The sequence below is a fragment of the Crocuta crocuta genome, unplaced genomic scaffold (assembly GCF_008692635.1).
Source record: "Crocuta crocuta isolate KB4526 unplaced genomic scaffold, BGI_CrCroc_1.0 scaffold9, whole genome shotgun sequence".
Taxonomy (NCBI): Eukaryota; Metazoa; Chordata; class Mammalia; order Carnivora; family Hyaenidae; genus Crocuta; species Crocuta crocuta.
Genome location: NW_027551567.1, coordinates 7781354 through 7798594, shown reverse-complemented (window position 1 = coordinate 7798594; position 17241 = coordinate 7781354). Strand labels below are relative to the sequence as shown.

General features: G+C 32.6%; 1 protein-coding gene across 4 annotated transcripts in view; it reads right to left on the bottom strand.

Annotated features, from left to right (window-relative positions):
• The window catches only part of IBTK (inhibitor of Bruton tyrosine kinase), a 91606-nt gene that overhangs the window by 25842 nt on the left and 48523 nt on the right, over positions 1–17241 (bottom strand). For 2 of the 4 annotated variants that reach the window (XM_077750257.1, XM_077750258.1), the window contains exons 17-23: positions 14716–14817; positions 11766–11883; positions 8773–8833; positions 8114–8235; positions 6703–6815; positions 2564–2712; positions 1112–1275 (exon numbers count right to left, since the gene is read on the bottom strand). In XM_077750257.1, coding sequence (XP_077606383.1) covers positions 1112–1275; positions 2564–2712; positions 6703–6815; positions 8114–8235; positions 8773–8833; positions 11766–11883; positions 14716–14817 — 829 coding nt within the window. The remainder of the gene's footprint in view (positions 1–1111; positions 1276–2563; positions 2713–6702; positions 6816–8113; positions 8236–8772; positions 8834–11765; positions 11884–14715; positions 14818–17241) is intronic. The other 2 variants (XM_077750259.1, XM_077750260.1) reach the window with 1 other exon arrangement.

The window sequence follows — 17241 nt, the reverse complement described above, 5'->3', positions numbered from 1 at the left end:
CAACATAACGATTCTCATCTAACTTAAAAGAAATTGAAGTTCTGTTTAGATTATTAACCTTTAAGATGAATAGAACTTGAAAATTATATTCTTTCTATTTTTAACAAAATTCTTACTACTATTTAATGTTAACAATGACAAAAATTTATAAGTAAAATTTGTGGATGCTCAATAATATTAGATACCCACCAGAAGGAGTTGTACTATAATGAGAAAAAAATTCTACCATCTTTAGAAATAGCCGATCTATATTACTGACTTTACACCAAGCCAATTATTCTTAAAACACACTTAAAAAAATAGTGTAGTGATTAGAAGATGCTTCTTGGGGTTCCCACAAATATGTTTACTTAAAAGGCAAAAAAAAAACCAGACTGATTTCTAAACTACTTTTAGACTATGAAACAACATAAACTGGCACATCATAATCTGGTCTTCCAACTTTGCAAAATATAGCATATTTCAAAATAATTATGTAAATATAATTGTTAAGTCAATTAACAGTTTTAGCCTATTAAAAACCATAGTAGGTGTATAAATATGGAGCATACCTCAATAAGCACTCTGAAAGAGTGCATTCTAATTATATCAACTCCTGCAATTTAAAAAATTGACTTTTCTAAACAAAAGAAAACTATGGATGCAATATAGGCAAGTTAAAAGCACAGTGTAACATTAAATGAATGTGCTCTGAAAATTAACTGTGAACAATGTATTTTTTTAGAACTTATATACTCCATAATGTGCTTAAAAAAGAATAAAAGATAGAGTAAACCTACAAATGACAAAATGGTCTTCCTGAATGGGAGTTTTAATATATACTATCTAAAAAATAGCTTATTATTAAGTCACTATATATTTGGATATAGATATCTGTGGGTTATATAATATCTACTGGTATTCACAAATGATAGTACAAAGGGAACTAAATTCCGTCTGGGGGAAAAAAGTGCCTATTTTAGCTAGCTAATAATTTGTATGCATCTAGGTAATTTTCTGTGTATTAGAAATTTACATTAATACTTTTCAAATGGTCTTCATTAAAAATTTCCATTTGACTAAACATAATGTTTCTCCAACTAACAGGTACAGAACAGAATGAAAATCCTACCCGAATGAGCCAGCAACCCAACTGGAGGAGCTTGTAGTATCAATTCTGTTACTGGGAATGGTCTGTGGAGCAGATATGTTAAGTATTGGTGATTTTTCCCATGGTTTCAAATCTTCCCTAGAATATGCAGGAGGTGTACCATTAACATATGGTTTAATTTTCCCCTGGAGGTGAAAAAAATATATATTAAAAAATGAATAATAGCAGATACCTAGCATAGTTGGTACTTAATATTGGTTAAATTATATTAAGGCATAACATCTTATAACAATAATCATCTAGCATTCTTCTAGTTTGGTGTCTTAACCAATTCTCAAAACTTCAAAGTGACTATAACCCAATTAACATCAGCTTTGGGAATAATTTTTAGGGAAATAACTTTGCACATTAAATTCCTATTAATATGAGTTTTAAACAAAAATGTTAATAAAAGTTGTTGAAATAAGATATGAAGCAGTAACTTTAAAATTAATGTCCATGACTTTATACCAAACTTTCATTTTGTTTCATATTAATGTCATACAATTCATTCTGAATAAAATTAAATAATAGTGACAGCTGAAAAGGAACCTTAAGACAACTGCCATTATAATAGGTCAAGAAATTTATTAAAATGGTTATTTCCATTGCTAGGACAGATTTTATTGCCAAACATTCATAGCATAACTTTAATTTTCCTTTTAAACCTCAACTGTCTTCTACACCAACCGTGGTGTTAATATGAATTGCCCCGAAACCCTTAGCCTACATTAAAAAAATCAATCAATTCTTGAGGTCTAGAAGACTAAGGAGAACAGGTAAATTTTCCATTGTCTCATGAATTTCTCAAAGTTCTAATAGTTTTGTGGAGGACTAGGAATTAGAGAAAAATGATCCCTTCCTGTATATTAACAATTATGGAATAAAATGTTGAGAGATGTCTAAAAAATGGGCTCTCCAGAGTTCAACCGGCCTAGAAATTCTGCAGCTTAATTTAAATTGTGCTGGACTAGGAGAACTCCATTCCAGACTGCACTGCTCCTGTTAACATGATAGAGGAGAGACTACAGAATCTGAAGTTAGGCTTCCTCTGAAAATCATTTTCCTTCGACAGTTCTTAGTTATTGTTAACTGACATTTCACAAAATAAATTTCAAGTAATTTAGCTATAATTATATTTTTCTATATGTCTTTGCTGTTTTTTGCACCAACATTATATTTTACTTTGCAGAAAGAGGATTAGAAATATAATGTCATAAAGGGCTGAAACTGCCATTAAAATATTTAAAACTAGAAACATAACACAAATTTGAGAACACGACTACATATGTTAATTATATGTATATTTTTTATAAACCAGCCAGGAGACTATTTTAAAGTCAGACCAAAAAATAATAAAAAACTAAAGACAAACTGTATGAAGATCTAAAATTTGAAGTTAAGAAAATAGTACGTTAATAAATAAAAACAAACCTCAATTTTATCTGACTGAAATCCTGCTGTGAAATCAGGGGACTGTAAGTCTCTAGGACTCCCCACTCCTGCATAGCTTCCTTCAGAATCTGAGGTCAGCAGTTCTGGAAGAGATTCCACAGAATGGGTCTTACCAGATTTTAATAATCCTAAAAGGTAAAATTTTTAAAATTATTTAAAATACATTAAACGTGTGTATTACATTCAGTGAAATAAACAGAGCTAAAAGCTTCCATTTATCCAAATTTAATAACATTTAAATTATATCCACTGTATCAAATTTGACAATTCAAGCTAACTGAAGAAAAAATCAGTTAAAGTAAAAAACTGAAACAGGGAGACTTTAATAACAACAGTTTTATCCATTCAATTACATAGTAATTATACAATAAAGGTAAGGAAGACACTTCTTTGGGATCTGCTTTGAGAAGTGATTCAGAACTTCTTTTTCCCCATTAAAAAAAAGACAAAATTAATAAAATTCAGACCCTCCCTTTTCTCATACGTCTCTCTGTATCACATTCTCTGCACCCACACAGAGGGGGACTGGCCTTATTCTGTGTGGGAGGACAATGTAGCCTTTCTACCTCTCATCTAGTCAACAGACTGGCCCAGTAGCAGAAGTTATGCTGAAGCCAACTGTGGCCTGTTTGAGGGTTTTTACTTCGGGGGTGGGGGAGGTGGGGGGCAGGAGAAAGGTGAAATCTGTGGATTGAGAGCTGTTTAAATTAGCCTATTGCCTAAAGCAAAAGGTTGTTATGAAATGTACATACCATTTCTTCTCCTAGGCAAGCTAAATACCTGTTTCCCTGCCATATATGGTATCCAGATTCATTAGTACATCAAAGTCATTTCAAATATAAACAGAGAAAACAAACTTTTGCTTAAATTCATGTATTTACTTTCACATATTTCAAATTTAGTAGAATCTAAATGAGGTAGCAAAAAACCACATTACATGAGCTGTAACTAAAAATTTTACAACTGACTTAAAAATAAATAAAACACATTTGCAACAACATGGATAGAACTAGAGTATATTATGCTAAGCAAAATAAGTCAGAGAAAGACAAATATATCATATGACTCCACTCACAAAACAGATGAACACAGGGGAAGGAAAGAAAAATAACATAAAAACGGAAGGGGAGACAAACCATAAGAGACTCTTAAATACAGAGAACAAATAGAGGGTTGCTGGTGGGGTGTTAGGTGGGGGCATGGACTAAATGGTGATGGGCATTAAGGAGGGCACTTGTTGGGATGAGCACTGGGTGTTATACGTAAGTGATGAATCACTAAATTCTATTCCTGAAGTCATTATTAAAGTATATGTTAACTAACTTGGATTTAAATTTTTAAAAAGGAAAAAACTAATTAAAAAACATACCATCACTTCTATATTCAAATAAGTGTGTTTTCTTTAAAGTAAATCACTTTAATAAGATATATGCCTCTTTTGTTGTTGCTGTCACTGCTCAAATAGTTTGAAAATAACATTCAGCACTCCCCTCATCTTTTAAATATTTTTAAGAGCGACACATTTTTAAGAGTATATTTAATGCCAGAATGCTCCCAAAAGTCAATTAGAAATAAATCTAATGAATAAAGAGGACATTTAAAGTGGCCAACAAATAAATAAATAAAAATAAAGTGGCCAAGAATTATTTTTTAGTATAAACATTTCCAGACTGTCATCTAACATAAAGGATCACACAACTAAGTTTACTTCCAGAACATGTATTTTTGGTCCCAATTAAATCTGACCTTTCAATCATTATCTGCTTTGGCCACAGAAAGAGTAGTAGAGCAGAAAGAATAAGAACTGGAATCGAAAAAATAAATTTTATTTCTGTCACTACCTCTTATCACTGAAGTTTTCTGTACTTGTTTACTCAGTTTTAAGGGGCACCTGGGTGGCTCAGTCAGTTAAGTGTCCGACTTCAGCTCAGGTCATGATCTTGTGGTTTGTGGGTTCGAGCCCCACGTCAGGCTCTGTGCTGACAGCCAGCTCAGAGCCTGGAGCCTGTTTCAGATTCTGTGTCTCCTTCTCTCTCTGACCCTCCCCTGTTTCACGCTGTCACTCTCTCTCTCAGAAATAAGTAAAACATTGAAAAAAATTTTTTTGAAGAAGCAACAAAAATCTAGTTCATTACTAGTATCTCTTCCATCTATGAAATGCAAAGATTCTAACACATGTGCTGATAATACCATTATTTAAAATAAACCAAATGTCTGCTTTTTCCTTAAGTCTTTTGGGCAACTGGAAAATAACTAGTTTCATAACTTCCTGCCCATCCAATTATTCATCTTTCCATCAATCCACCCATGTGTCCTTCTATGGACTAGAGTAATTCGTGTAACATGGAGAACACAAAATCACAGAATTTTACATATTAAAAGGTCCTAAATAGGAATCAGAAGATGTAGTAAACATGAAAGACCTAGCTTCAATGCTAGGTAGCATCAATCAATCCAGGTATACTGTCTTTTTTATATCTTTCTGTGTTATCTAAAACAACTGTTCTTGACACTGTTTTTTCCTTTGAACATTATCAAACACATCAAGTACCTCATTTGTAGATGATGTTAAACATAAAAAGACATTCTTTCTTTGCCCTGAATGACAGCTTTTCTTTTTTCTCCCACAGGGACACAATGTGTACTAGTATATTTCAAAGTTACCTCCTCAAGCTAAGAAAATACTGCTGATAGAAGTTATATCTGTTTATGTCTTACTGCTATAGACACACATACCATTTTTTAAAGCCATATTGTAGTCTCATTATTTTATGGTCACACTTCCATATTTTCGTCTAAAGAAACTATTACAATTTAGATAGTTTAGATCTAAATCTAATCAGATGAATCTAGAATGTGAGACAGTCTATATACCACTGGCCTGAACTTTTGAAAGCAAAACAAAAAAGTGTGAGAGGTGCTGCTCTAGTTAAAAGAGACTAAAGAGACATTAATAAGCAAAGGCAATGTCTACCTTCATAGGATACTAGGTCTTTTTTAAGGTTAAAACACAAAAAAGGCTATAAATACATTCCTGGACAACTGGGAATATGAACAGAGACCTAATACTAGATAATATTCGTGAATTGATGTTAACGGTCTTCAATGTGATAATGATATTATGGTTGTGTAGAAGAATATCCTTATTCTTAGGAGATTCATATTAATTCATATTAAAATGCCATGCCTACAACTTCCAAGTGGATCTGTAAAAAATGATAGACTGTTTGGAGGATGAGGGAAGTAAGCATGTAACAGAAAGTCTAGAAAAGAAAGCAAATGTAGTAACAGGTTAACAATAAATCTAGAAGAAAGGTACACAGATTTTCATTCTTCTTTGATCTCTTCAGTAAAAGATTTTCAAACCAAACTGGGGAAAACTATTTTAGAAAAACTACATAACCTTTACTTTTAAACAGCTCACATAATGCATAGATATAAAATGTGTTGTATTCTATTATTGAATTATAACCTTCTAATGCACATAAATGGCATCTTAGTTGGAGTACTGATATAAATGCAATGAATCCATGTGATGATAATGTCTCTGTCCTGTTTTGCCCATCTCTAACCCTCTCTGCCACTGGATAAATAAAACATAAATTTTATCCACTCACATTATATGCCTTAAAAATCCATCAACTGCTCATAGCCTTCAGAACATTCAAATTCCTTAGTTTAGCATAAAATCGCTCTAAAATCTGACCATTGCCAACTACCACTTATATGCACATGCCCTATATGGCTGAAGCATGCTGATCCAAAGGCACAAGAAATGTGCAGTTACTTCCAGTGCCTCTAGTCTTAGGAGTATATTGTCCCCTTTGCTGCGTATGTCTATCAGCCTGCCTCCTTTTCTTGGCCAATTTCTCTTCATTCTTCAAGATCCAACTCATGTGTCATTTTCCTCAAGAAGCTTTTGTTTTGTGCCCCCAAAGCAAACTTCAATCAGAATATTTATTACAATATACTATCATTTTCCATAACCTCCCCAAGACTATTTTTTTTTAGTGGGACTGACATGGCATACGATAGTATTTAATACATATTAAATTAATTACATAATAGATACATGCGAGATTAGATCAGAAAATATATCCTAAGATACTCTCACTAACCTGTAGATGGAGGACTCTGAATAACATCTGAAAGGTTATAGCCTCCAGAACTATCCGAACGCTTGCGTGTCTTCTTTTTTGCTCTTGTTTTTGCCTTCTTGAACATACTTTCCCTAGGAAAAAAGCAAATATAGAATTCATTTTTTAGAAATAAGAGATTAACAGCAAAAGAACTATGCATTTTGAGCAAGAGAATATACACATATATATAGCATTTCAGTCAGAGAACACAAAAAATAGGCATACTCTAGTTGCATTTATCTATGTTGCTCAGAGCAAATTACTCAGTTTTAATGAACCTCAATGTGTACTCTTACTAGTTCTAACTCTACTATTTCTGTGAAAGTTAGAAAAAAGATAGTATATAGGAAAATACTTTGAAAAGTAAAATAATCAGGTATCATAAACTTCAAGTAACCCAAATGCTAACAAACACTAGAAAAGGGGTTTAAAAAAAAGTCTGGAACCCAACAGCAGTTTCTCAGTGAGCTACGCAGTTACTTTTATATATATAATAAATGACTTGAATGCCCAAAGATTTTAACAAGTCATTTACTAAGTAAAAGGAAAGTAATTCTGTAACCAGTTGATAAGTGAGCCTAAGACACAGTTTGGAAGTCCTAAACGGGGCTTGTCATATGGCTGGCCACACTATAGGGAGATTATGTAGAACCTGGGATATTTTGTTAGAGGATTCCCAAATGTCAGTCACCATAGGTCATATCTCTTGAACCAGTTAGGTTCTCTATAGAGAAAAAAATCCATAATGGCTGATACACTCTTCCTTAGTTCAATCTCTCCAGAGGGGAACTCTTTCAGCCAAGATGGAGGAAGAACAATCACTTGGTTGAACTGGGTTCAGAAAAAGGTCAACACTCTTTGAAAGAAGCTAAAAAAATTATCTTTTACAAATATAACCACTCACCCTGGTCTTCATAAACCTGCTACACCTCTAATTCTTAAGACTTTCTGGAATTCTGTTTTAGGGATTTTTTTCTAAGTCATTACTGCTCAGCAACCACTTTCCAACTTCCAAAACTGGTAACACCTCCTAACTGCTGTTTCTCCTTTCCTGTTCTCTCTGCTCTAGTACAATATGCCTTTTTTATTTCTTTATTGTAATTCAGCAGGGTTTGGGAACGTAGCTAAGATAAATGCACTTATTCAATCTAACTTAAAGGTTGTATTCCTTTTATATTTATAGTTAATTTTGTTACATCTGCAAATAATTATGCATTTTTCTTATAACAAGACTAAAAATAAACATAAATATAAATACATACTTCCTATGTCAGGATTCTCTAGTTTTTCTCTTTCAGTATAAACATGTTAATAGTGTCGAAGATTGGGGAGGTGAGCAGAAGAAGAGGAGGGAAGAAAAGGAAAAGAAAAAAAGAGAAACAGAGCTTACGAATAATTTTGTTCCATATTTATTTCTTCTTTCAAAAAGATATCTCCATCTTCTACTTCCAAATAGCTAATATCTGGTCCATCCTGATACGGTGTAATGACTCTTCTATCCATTGCTGGAATCTGTTTTTAAAAAGTCACTTTTTAAATATAAAATATGTAAAGAATTTTTTTAAAATAGGTATAATATCCCACTTGTTTTGATATGTGGTGGCATTAACAAGGAAAACTCTAAAATGCCTAATGACTTCCTAAGTTTACAACAAAGGGAAAACTGATTAGATACATTAAACAGATTCCAAAAAAACTGTCAAAAACACTTTTCAAAAGAACCCCACCTTATTATTAAATACAAATTAATCCATTTATTAGGGATCATATGAGTTCATGTTTTTGCACTGTCCTGATCTTTAGTAAATTAACAAGTAATGAAAGACTTGAAAAGCCTTCAATAATTTTCATTTATACAGGAATTAAAATAGATATTGATTTTATCATTACTTTCAATTATGATTATAATAATCTATGGGATCTGTAAAATAAATTCATCCTTTCTGAAATATCCTAATGTATTAGAATTCATTAGGATATTATTTCAGTGAGAAGTATGACCTAATACACTACTTTAGTTTGATATTATTGAAAAAACATAAAGCTTACCATTTTTCTATAAAACACAGAAAGATCCTTCAGAACACCATCACTTAAAACATCAAGAGACCTAAAAAAATAAGATACAAAATTCTGTCTTCAGACTTATGTAACTTAATGCCTAATAAGTTTTTCAAATCTGTTGAGACATTTTACAATGCTAAATAAGTAACAGTTATTTTTGAAATCATCAATATGCCATCAATATGCTACAAATTCTTTTTGGAAGTATGTATAGTTAATATATTTCAAATAAACAGGGAGATATATAAACAAATATCTTCAGTAAAATCAAAACCTTAGAAAATGTTTTTCTATCACTTGTATCATAGCAAAATTACAACTATAGTTTTTTCTCCACATCCCAATATAGCTATCATAAGTTGAAAATCTCTTAAGTCAAAAATACACTTAATACACCTATTTAGTGAACAGCTTAGCCTAAACTACCTTAAACATGGTCAGAGAACTTACATTAGCCTAGATTGGGCAAAATCATCTAATACAAAGCCTATTTTAAAATAAAGTGTTGACTATCTCATGTAACTTATTAATTACTATACTGAAAATAAAAAATAAGTATGTCAGTTATTTATACCCTTATAAACCTTGTGTGTCACTGGGAGCTGTGGCTCACTGCCAGTGCCCAGCATCACCAGAGAGTATCATATTACTTATACTTTTCACTAGCATGGGGAAAAGATCAAAATTCAAAGTACAGTTTCTACTGAGTGTCTATCACTTTCACACCACTCTAAAGATGGAAAATCCTAACTCAAACCATGGTAAGTCAGGGACCACCTGTATTCATTTTCCACATCTATAACCTTTAGTTTCTAGAGTAGTGTAGTGATAGAACAATGGCTTATCATGACACCTGAATTCTATCTACAGCTATCCCTGCTACCAATTACCTGAATGACTTTGAGCAATTAACTTTACCTCTCTGGACTTTAGTATGTTCATCATGTATAAAATGTTTGGACTAGATCAGTTGTATTCAAAGTAGACTTCATCTCAAGTCCCAAAGAGATACTTTCAAGGCATCATTAAAACCTAAAATTTACATTCTAAGATACATTTTAAACCATTTTTATGAATGCAAAAACAATTTGCATATTTAAATCTGTACCATAATAGTTTTTAACATTTTGAGGATAATTAACCTGTGACGCAATATCAATTTTGGTGCAGCTTTCCTTTTTTAATATCTTTCTACATATTTATTTATACTCCCAGAAAATAAATATTTGATTAGTAATGGTTAATCTGTACAAATCTTTGTTTTCAGGCAACTTATGCATGTCTATTCTTTAATATAGAGACACCACATCATTCTTAATGGTTCACCTGATACTTGTCACAATGTAACAACTGAAGGATGCTAATGAGACACAGCATTTTCCAATATTAAATTTTATATAGATTTAATGCTTGTTTTGCATTTTGGTTGATTCTTATCTGACAAATGAATGAGCTTAATTTGGCAAAGTAAAAAAAAAAAATTGCTTTAAAATTATTGTGAGGTCAGCTAAGAAATTTATTCTGAAATCCTAGCCAGATTCTGATACCAAGATACGAGAGGCATTTTAAAATCACACTAATATCCCGTAACATTAATATTCATTTGAAGAGCATTTCCACAAAATAACAAAGCATTATATTGCCAAAAGAATTTCCTCTGAATTGAATCCTACATAACAGTTATTAAGAATCTATTAGTGATTTACCTCTAGAAAGTAGAGCACTTTTATTGTATTCAGATTTTAGAGTTAGTTTCATTAAAGACCATTCTGACTTTGAAAGCTGAGATGTCAAAAACTATTACCATGTATAATAAACTATGTGGATCAAGATTTTGATTCTTTGGGGGGGAAAAAAGCATTCCTGAGTTTTCTCATCTGTAACATGAGGATATAAACAGAATCTACATCATAGGGTTTTCATGAAAAACAAGTGAGATCTATGTAACACTTTTAGAATGCTGCCTGGCACTTAGTATTAGTTATCATTATTATAACTAAAACAAAATACAGAAGTAAATGATACAGAAGCTTCAAAAGTGCAAACTGACATGTGGAACTCTAATCTAAAACTTCTATGTTCACCAAAACACTTATTTTCTCACCACCAACCTTATTACAGTAATGAAAATTAGACCTTGTATTAAAAATTAAATCTGCATTATTTATCTCGCCAAATAATTCCAGTGCTAAAACAGGTGAAAACATCTTTTGGGATAAAAATTTCCAAAATCCCTCTAATCTAAAATGTCTATGACTCCTAAATTTTTAGCATTTATCAAATTTTTTCCATCCAAGTAAACATCAATAATATGAAATACTAGCTTACAAAACAGGATATATAGATGTAGCCAATTATTTTATGTAAAATGGTTATTTTTCAAAGAATCATTTCATTACTCACTGATTTCAAAATAAAGATTTTAGTATTCATACCAGCTTGCAACAAACTAAACCAACTAAATTTTTCAGGCCATCTACTACAGCCTAAGTTTGACTAAAGAACAATATGTAAGAAATATTCAAAGAAAAAAATACAAAAAGAAAAGGAAATCAGCCAGTAAAAAATTTTTCACATGCTTTCATGTGAAGTAACTCTACACTGCCTTAATTAGTACTACAGTATAGTTTTCAAAAGCGAAGGTAATAATTATATAGTTTTAAATCAGTCTATATAAGTGGAGATATGCATAGATATAAAAAAATATACTTGCTATTTTTCCTCCCACAAATTTCCAACAAGAATGTAAGCTTTCCATTGAGGGCAAGGATTTTATCTATTTTGTTCACTGTTGTAGCTTAGCAGTGGCTGGCATATATCAAGCAAGCACTCAAATACTGATGAAATGATTGAATCTCCTTACATTATTTTCTACAAAACTGTAATTTATCTCTGTTCTTTTAAATTACTAACATGACTGCTATTATGTATAAATAATTGCTTTTTCAACAGTCATATAATGTATGCACCCAACCTACCTTGCTTCAAGTACAGCGGCCATATTCAGTCCTATAAACTGTAAACAAGACAGTTTCAATTGTTCAGCATTATACATTGCTGCAAATTCCAGTACCATAGCAGCATTCTTAAGGGTAACTACAAAGAAAACATAGCCAAAGTGAGACAAAAGCCATGTTACTACAGCAAGTAATATATACTTATTTTTAAAGTTGTCTGGTTTGAACAAGGAAAACTGCAAGTACATTCTTGCCAAAATAACTATACTAGAGCAAATATAGAATGCATTTTCCATCCCAATGTGCCCAAGAATTTTAAATGATTAGTTATGAGGAGAAATAAGCACAACAAGAGAAAATAAGAATGTGTTACAGTGTCACCTAAAAATTGACAATCTTCTATCTCAGGATTTTAGAATACTTTTAACTTGACAGATAAATAACTTTCCTTTTCATTTATATAGACAGTTATTCTCTTTTCTATAAAACTAAAAAGATCTCAGTATTAAGAGAAATTAGGGGTGCCTGAGTGGCTCAGTCCAGTACAGCCTGCAACTCTTGATCCTGGTGTGGTGAGTTCAAGCCCTAGGTTGGGCATAGTGATTATTTAAAATTAAAAATAAACTATTTTAAAAAAATAAAAGATAAATTCAAGAGTAATGTTAATGGTAATTAAAAAAAAAAGATGAAGAGAAACTGATGTGATCATCTATAAAATATATTTACATTGAATAATCCATCAGACTTTATGTGGGTGTATTTACATAAACACACTATATATTTGGAAAATAATCACATTTAAATATTACTTCATCATTATCCATGGCCAGTAAAGAATCTGGTATAGGGTACAAAAGATTTTGGATTTTATTACAATCCTAGTAACTTTATATATTAAGTATCCTATTCTACCTACCAAACATACAACTTTGGCTTCCCAAACTCCTTCATTCTTTATTTACTAGGAGTCCAAACCAACAGAGGAATATAATAACTATTTTCTGCACCTGGCTTATCCTATGTTTGCTTTTTTTTTTCTTCCTTGTAACTCTGTCAAAAGGTATAACTGCAGTCAATAATGGTCTTTGCTTTGCTCCTAACCAAACCTAATATGAACCCAAAGTCTCCCATTGCACAGAAATAAAAATGGATCATACAAAAACTTCAGAGTTGTCAGCTGTGAGGACTACCCAATAAGAGAACAAACTTCTGTTAACTCTTCTCTTGCTAGGTTCTAGGAAGATCAAGATATTCATTCATAAGGAAACTGTACAACATGGACTGAAAAAGAATATCCAAGCAATGTCAGGAAAATCAATTGAACAACTAAAAATATCTCCAATATGTATACCTTTTTAAAAAAATTTTTTAATGTTTACTTATTTTTTGAGAGAGAGACACACAGAGCATGAGCAGGGGAGGGGTGGAGAGAAAGGGAGACACAAAATCTGAAGCAGGCTCCAGGCTCTGAGCTGTCAGCACAGCACAGAGCCCTATATGGCATGGGGCTCGAACTCACAAACCATGAGATCATGACCCGAGCCAAGTTGGCCACTTAACCAACTGAGCCACCCAGGCACCCCTCCAATATGTATACTTTATTCCTACTGTGTTGCATCCTTTATTTTAGTATATTTCCATTTTATAGCTTAAAAGATTAGAGCTATTGGTTGTTGTTGTTGTTTTGATAACCAAGGAAAAGACTCTCCACACAGCTCAAGAAAAGTAAGACAGACACTAGAGCTAAGACAAACTATCAGTAAGTACAAATTAGAAAATTCTGAATGGAAATCCCTTCATACTTCCTAAAGTATGACAATGTGACAATGAAGACGTACAAAGATGAAATTAGAAACTTTTGTTATCAGGCTAAGAAAATCTAACATTTATCTTAGAGTAAGCAACTAAAAATACCTAAACAGAGGAAGACACAATTACTTCCAAAAGAAAAATTAAAGAACAAGAAGTAGAGAGAAAGAGGACTTAAAAGATTACTGTAACACTACACAGAAGGGATGGATAACAGTTACCTGAACTAGCTCAGACACAGAATAAAAAGGTGGGAGAGATGTGATTAATAAACATAGTTAAGATAAATCAGTTCTGCCAATTCAAAGAATATGGATGTAAAGAACAAAACAATATAAAAAATAGCTTTGGGTTTCAATGGCTGCATGTTCAAAAAGACAGCCATGCAATGAACTGAATTAATGGAATATTTATTAAATGAAATAACAGAGACAAATAAGAGTTTAAGAGAAAAGAGATATGTTTGGATCAAATATATAAATAAGATGATTATATAAAAATTCCAGCAAATAGTAACAGACGGCTGGCTAAACCCAGGCTTACAGCCAAGACTAGGACAAGAGTANTTTTAAAAAAAAATATTAAAAAAAAAAAAAAAAAAAAAAAAAAAAAGACTAGGAGAAGAGTAAAAAATTTCTTTCAGGGGCCCCTGGGTGGCTCAGTCTGTTAAGTGTCTGACTTCGGCTCAGGTTATGATCTTACATCTGTGAGATTGAGCCCCATTGTTGGGCTCTGTGCTGACAGCTCCGAGCCTGGAGCCTGCTTTGGATTCTGTGTCCCTCTCTCTCTGCCTCTCCTCTGCTCACACTGTCTCTCTCTCTCTCAAAAATAAATAAACATTAAAAAAATTAAAAAAGATTCTTTCAAACTCTCATGTTTGAAATTTCAAAATAAAATTCAAATAAATTTCATACCATCTTCATTATTCAAGGTTTCATGACATTTTGAAAAAAATTAAGATGTACATATTTTCACATATTAACATGTCTGAAAAAAGTATGTGCTTATTACTGTTACACAAAACAGCTTAAATGTTTTAACATTTTTCATAATTAAAAACATAATGGTACAGGTAAAATGGTAAATTTATGGCATCAAAAGTCAATGAATAATCCTGTATCAACCTGAAAACACAGTAATATTCAAATTAAAAAATACTCACGTTTCTCAGTTAATACAACCTCACAAATCCCTTTCAATCGAGTTATGAGAAGCTGATCAGCCACCACAAGAACACTACAAACAAAATCCACATTTTGAGATTCTAAGAAAAAAAAGAAAACCAAACTATTACTTTGTAAACATCATACCTATGACAAAAGTTCAAGTCATTAAGACGCAAAGAAAGAGAATTATAATGACTATTTTCTAAATGTCACAATGATACCTATGATAAATAGTAATAATGTGAGAGTTTTCTATCTTTTAAGTGGAAAACTGTAAAGAAACATACCAAAATGCCCTGGTTCACACTAGGAGCATAAAATGGGTAACCTGAATTGATCTTTTTAGTCTAGAAGACATTTATTCTAAAATGCCTGACCTACTTAAAATCTCTCATATTGTTAGATATACATTTCTCAATCTAATAAATAGAGGGGAAATTCAAATCTCAGCATCAAAATTATGTAGGTATATGTTAAATAGGTATTTATTATATATATATGTTCAGAGCAAATATATATATATATAGAGAGAGAGAGGGATGAATAATGCTTTTAGATGCTCATATTTGTTTTAAATAAAGAAACCAAAGGAGATGGGAGACTTAGTTGATTAAGTGTCCAACTCTTGATTTCCGCTGAGGTTATGATCTCCCAGTTAGCGAGTTTGAGCGCCACACTGGGCTCTGTGCTGACAGTGCAGAGCCTGCTTGGGGTTCTCTCTCTCTCTCTCTCTCTCTCTCTCTCTCTCTCTCTCCCCCTCTCTCCGACCCTCCCCTGCTTGTGTTCTCTCTCTCAAAATAAATATTCTGAATGAATGAATGAATGAATAAGTAAGCCAGCCTAAAAATGCATTTTCTTTTTAAATAATAGGAATTCCTTATTTAAAATAATCTTTCTGGTCCTAAGTACTATAATAGCCTTAAGCAATACCTGAGCCACTGTCAGAATAACATAAGTACAAAACCAAAGCAAAACAAAACCACAATAGGAAGAAAAAAAGGTTAAGAAGAAAAAATGTAAAAACATTTTAACAAAGGGGGAAGAGGTGAACTCACTATGAATATCACACTAAGGACTACTTCCAGAACTCCTCTTCTCCACAAAAGCAATGAAGATACTATGAAAATTGTGAAGATCAACTTTTTCAAAATTCTAGAAATTAGCCAAAGTCTTGCAATAATCTAGGGAGTACTGACTCCAGAAAAACGGCTGAATCTTGGTAAGAACAGTGAGTGATGGGGCACTGTACCTTTTTCTATTTAAATCCTCCTCTCTCCTCCTCCATGGTAGTCTTAAAAACCAAAAACCCTAAAATCTCAGTGAAAAGAAACAACCACGGTGACTAAAGACAAAAGAAGAGTTACGAAGCAACATTATTAAAGAGGTGTCATTATTTGACATGTCTGGCAGGGCTTGTTTTTATTTTGACCTGACTCAAAGCTTTACTGATGTTAATAGCCACTTCCCCTTGGGCATTTATTAAAAACAATCAGTAGCAATTAACGGTGAAGCTGAGACAATGATAACAGATGGAGCAAATAAGAAGCACAAAAATTTTTTTTTTTTTTTTTAATAAAAGCTAGGGGAGGGTGGCTCGGTCAGTTAAGCGTCCAACTTTGGCTCAGGTCATGGGTTCAAGCCCTGCATAGGGCTCTGGGCTGACAGCCAGCTCAGAGCCTGGAGCCTGTTTTGGATTTTATATCTTCCTCTCTCTCTGACCCTCTCCTGCTCTCTCTCTCTCTCTGTCAGAAATAAATAAAACATTAATAGATAGATAGATAGATAGAAGGATAGATAGAAAGATTATAGATAGATAGATAGATAAAAAGAAAAGTTCCAACATACTGCTGTGAAACCAGGAGCCCACATGCATGTAGATGACTATATATATGCCAAGGAAAAACTTTAAGATCCTAAATTTTTACCTCTGGCTGAACTTGAGGCTCTGCTAAAACAGAAAATAAGAGCTAAAGCAGAGTCATAAATTGCCTGCCTGAGAAATGAAGGCATGCCCCAACATACACAAAGAACTCTGTGGCAAAGGGTGGGAATTTATTGGTTTTAGGCATGTAAGGAAAATTCTAACTATCAGCTGACCACTAAGCTAACCCAGTAGAAACTTCAGTGGTCACACAAGACAAACAGAGATTTTACAGAATTAATTAGATCAGAAAAGCCAATAAACAAACAGCAAAAACTTGTTAACAAACCCTGGGGAGGGAAGAGAATCTGATTTCAAGAGTTAGCATATTATATTACTTAAAATGTCTAGTTTTTAGTTCATGAGTTCAAGTCCCACATCAGGCTTGCTGCTGTCATCCAGTCAGAGCAGATCCCACTTTAGATCCTCTCTCCCCCTCTCTCTGCCCCTCCCCTGCTTGTGCTCTCCCCAAACATAAATTGATAAAAAAAAAATAAAATGTCCAGTTTTCAATAAAAATTATGAAAGATACAAAAAACATGTTAGGTATGGCCCATCCACAGGAAAGAAAATCAACTAAGAGAAGCTGTCCCTGAGGAAA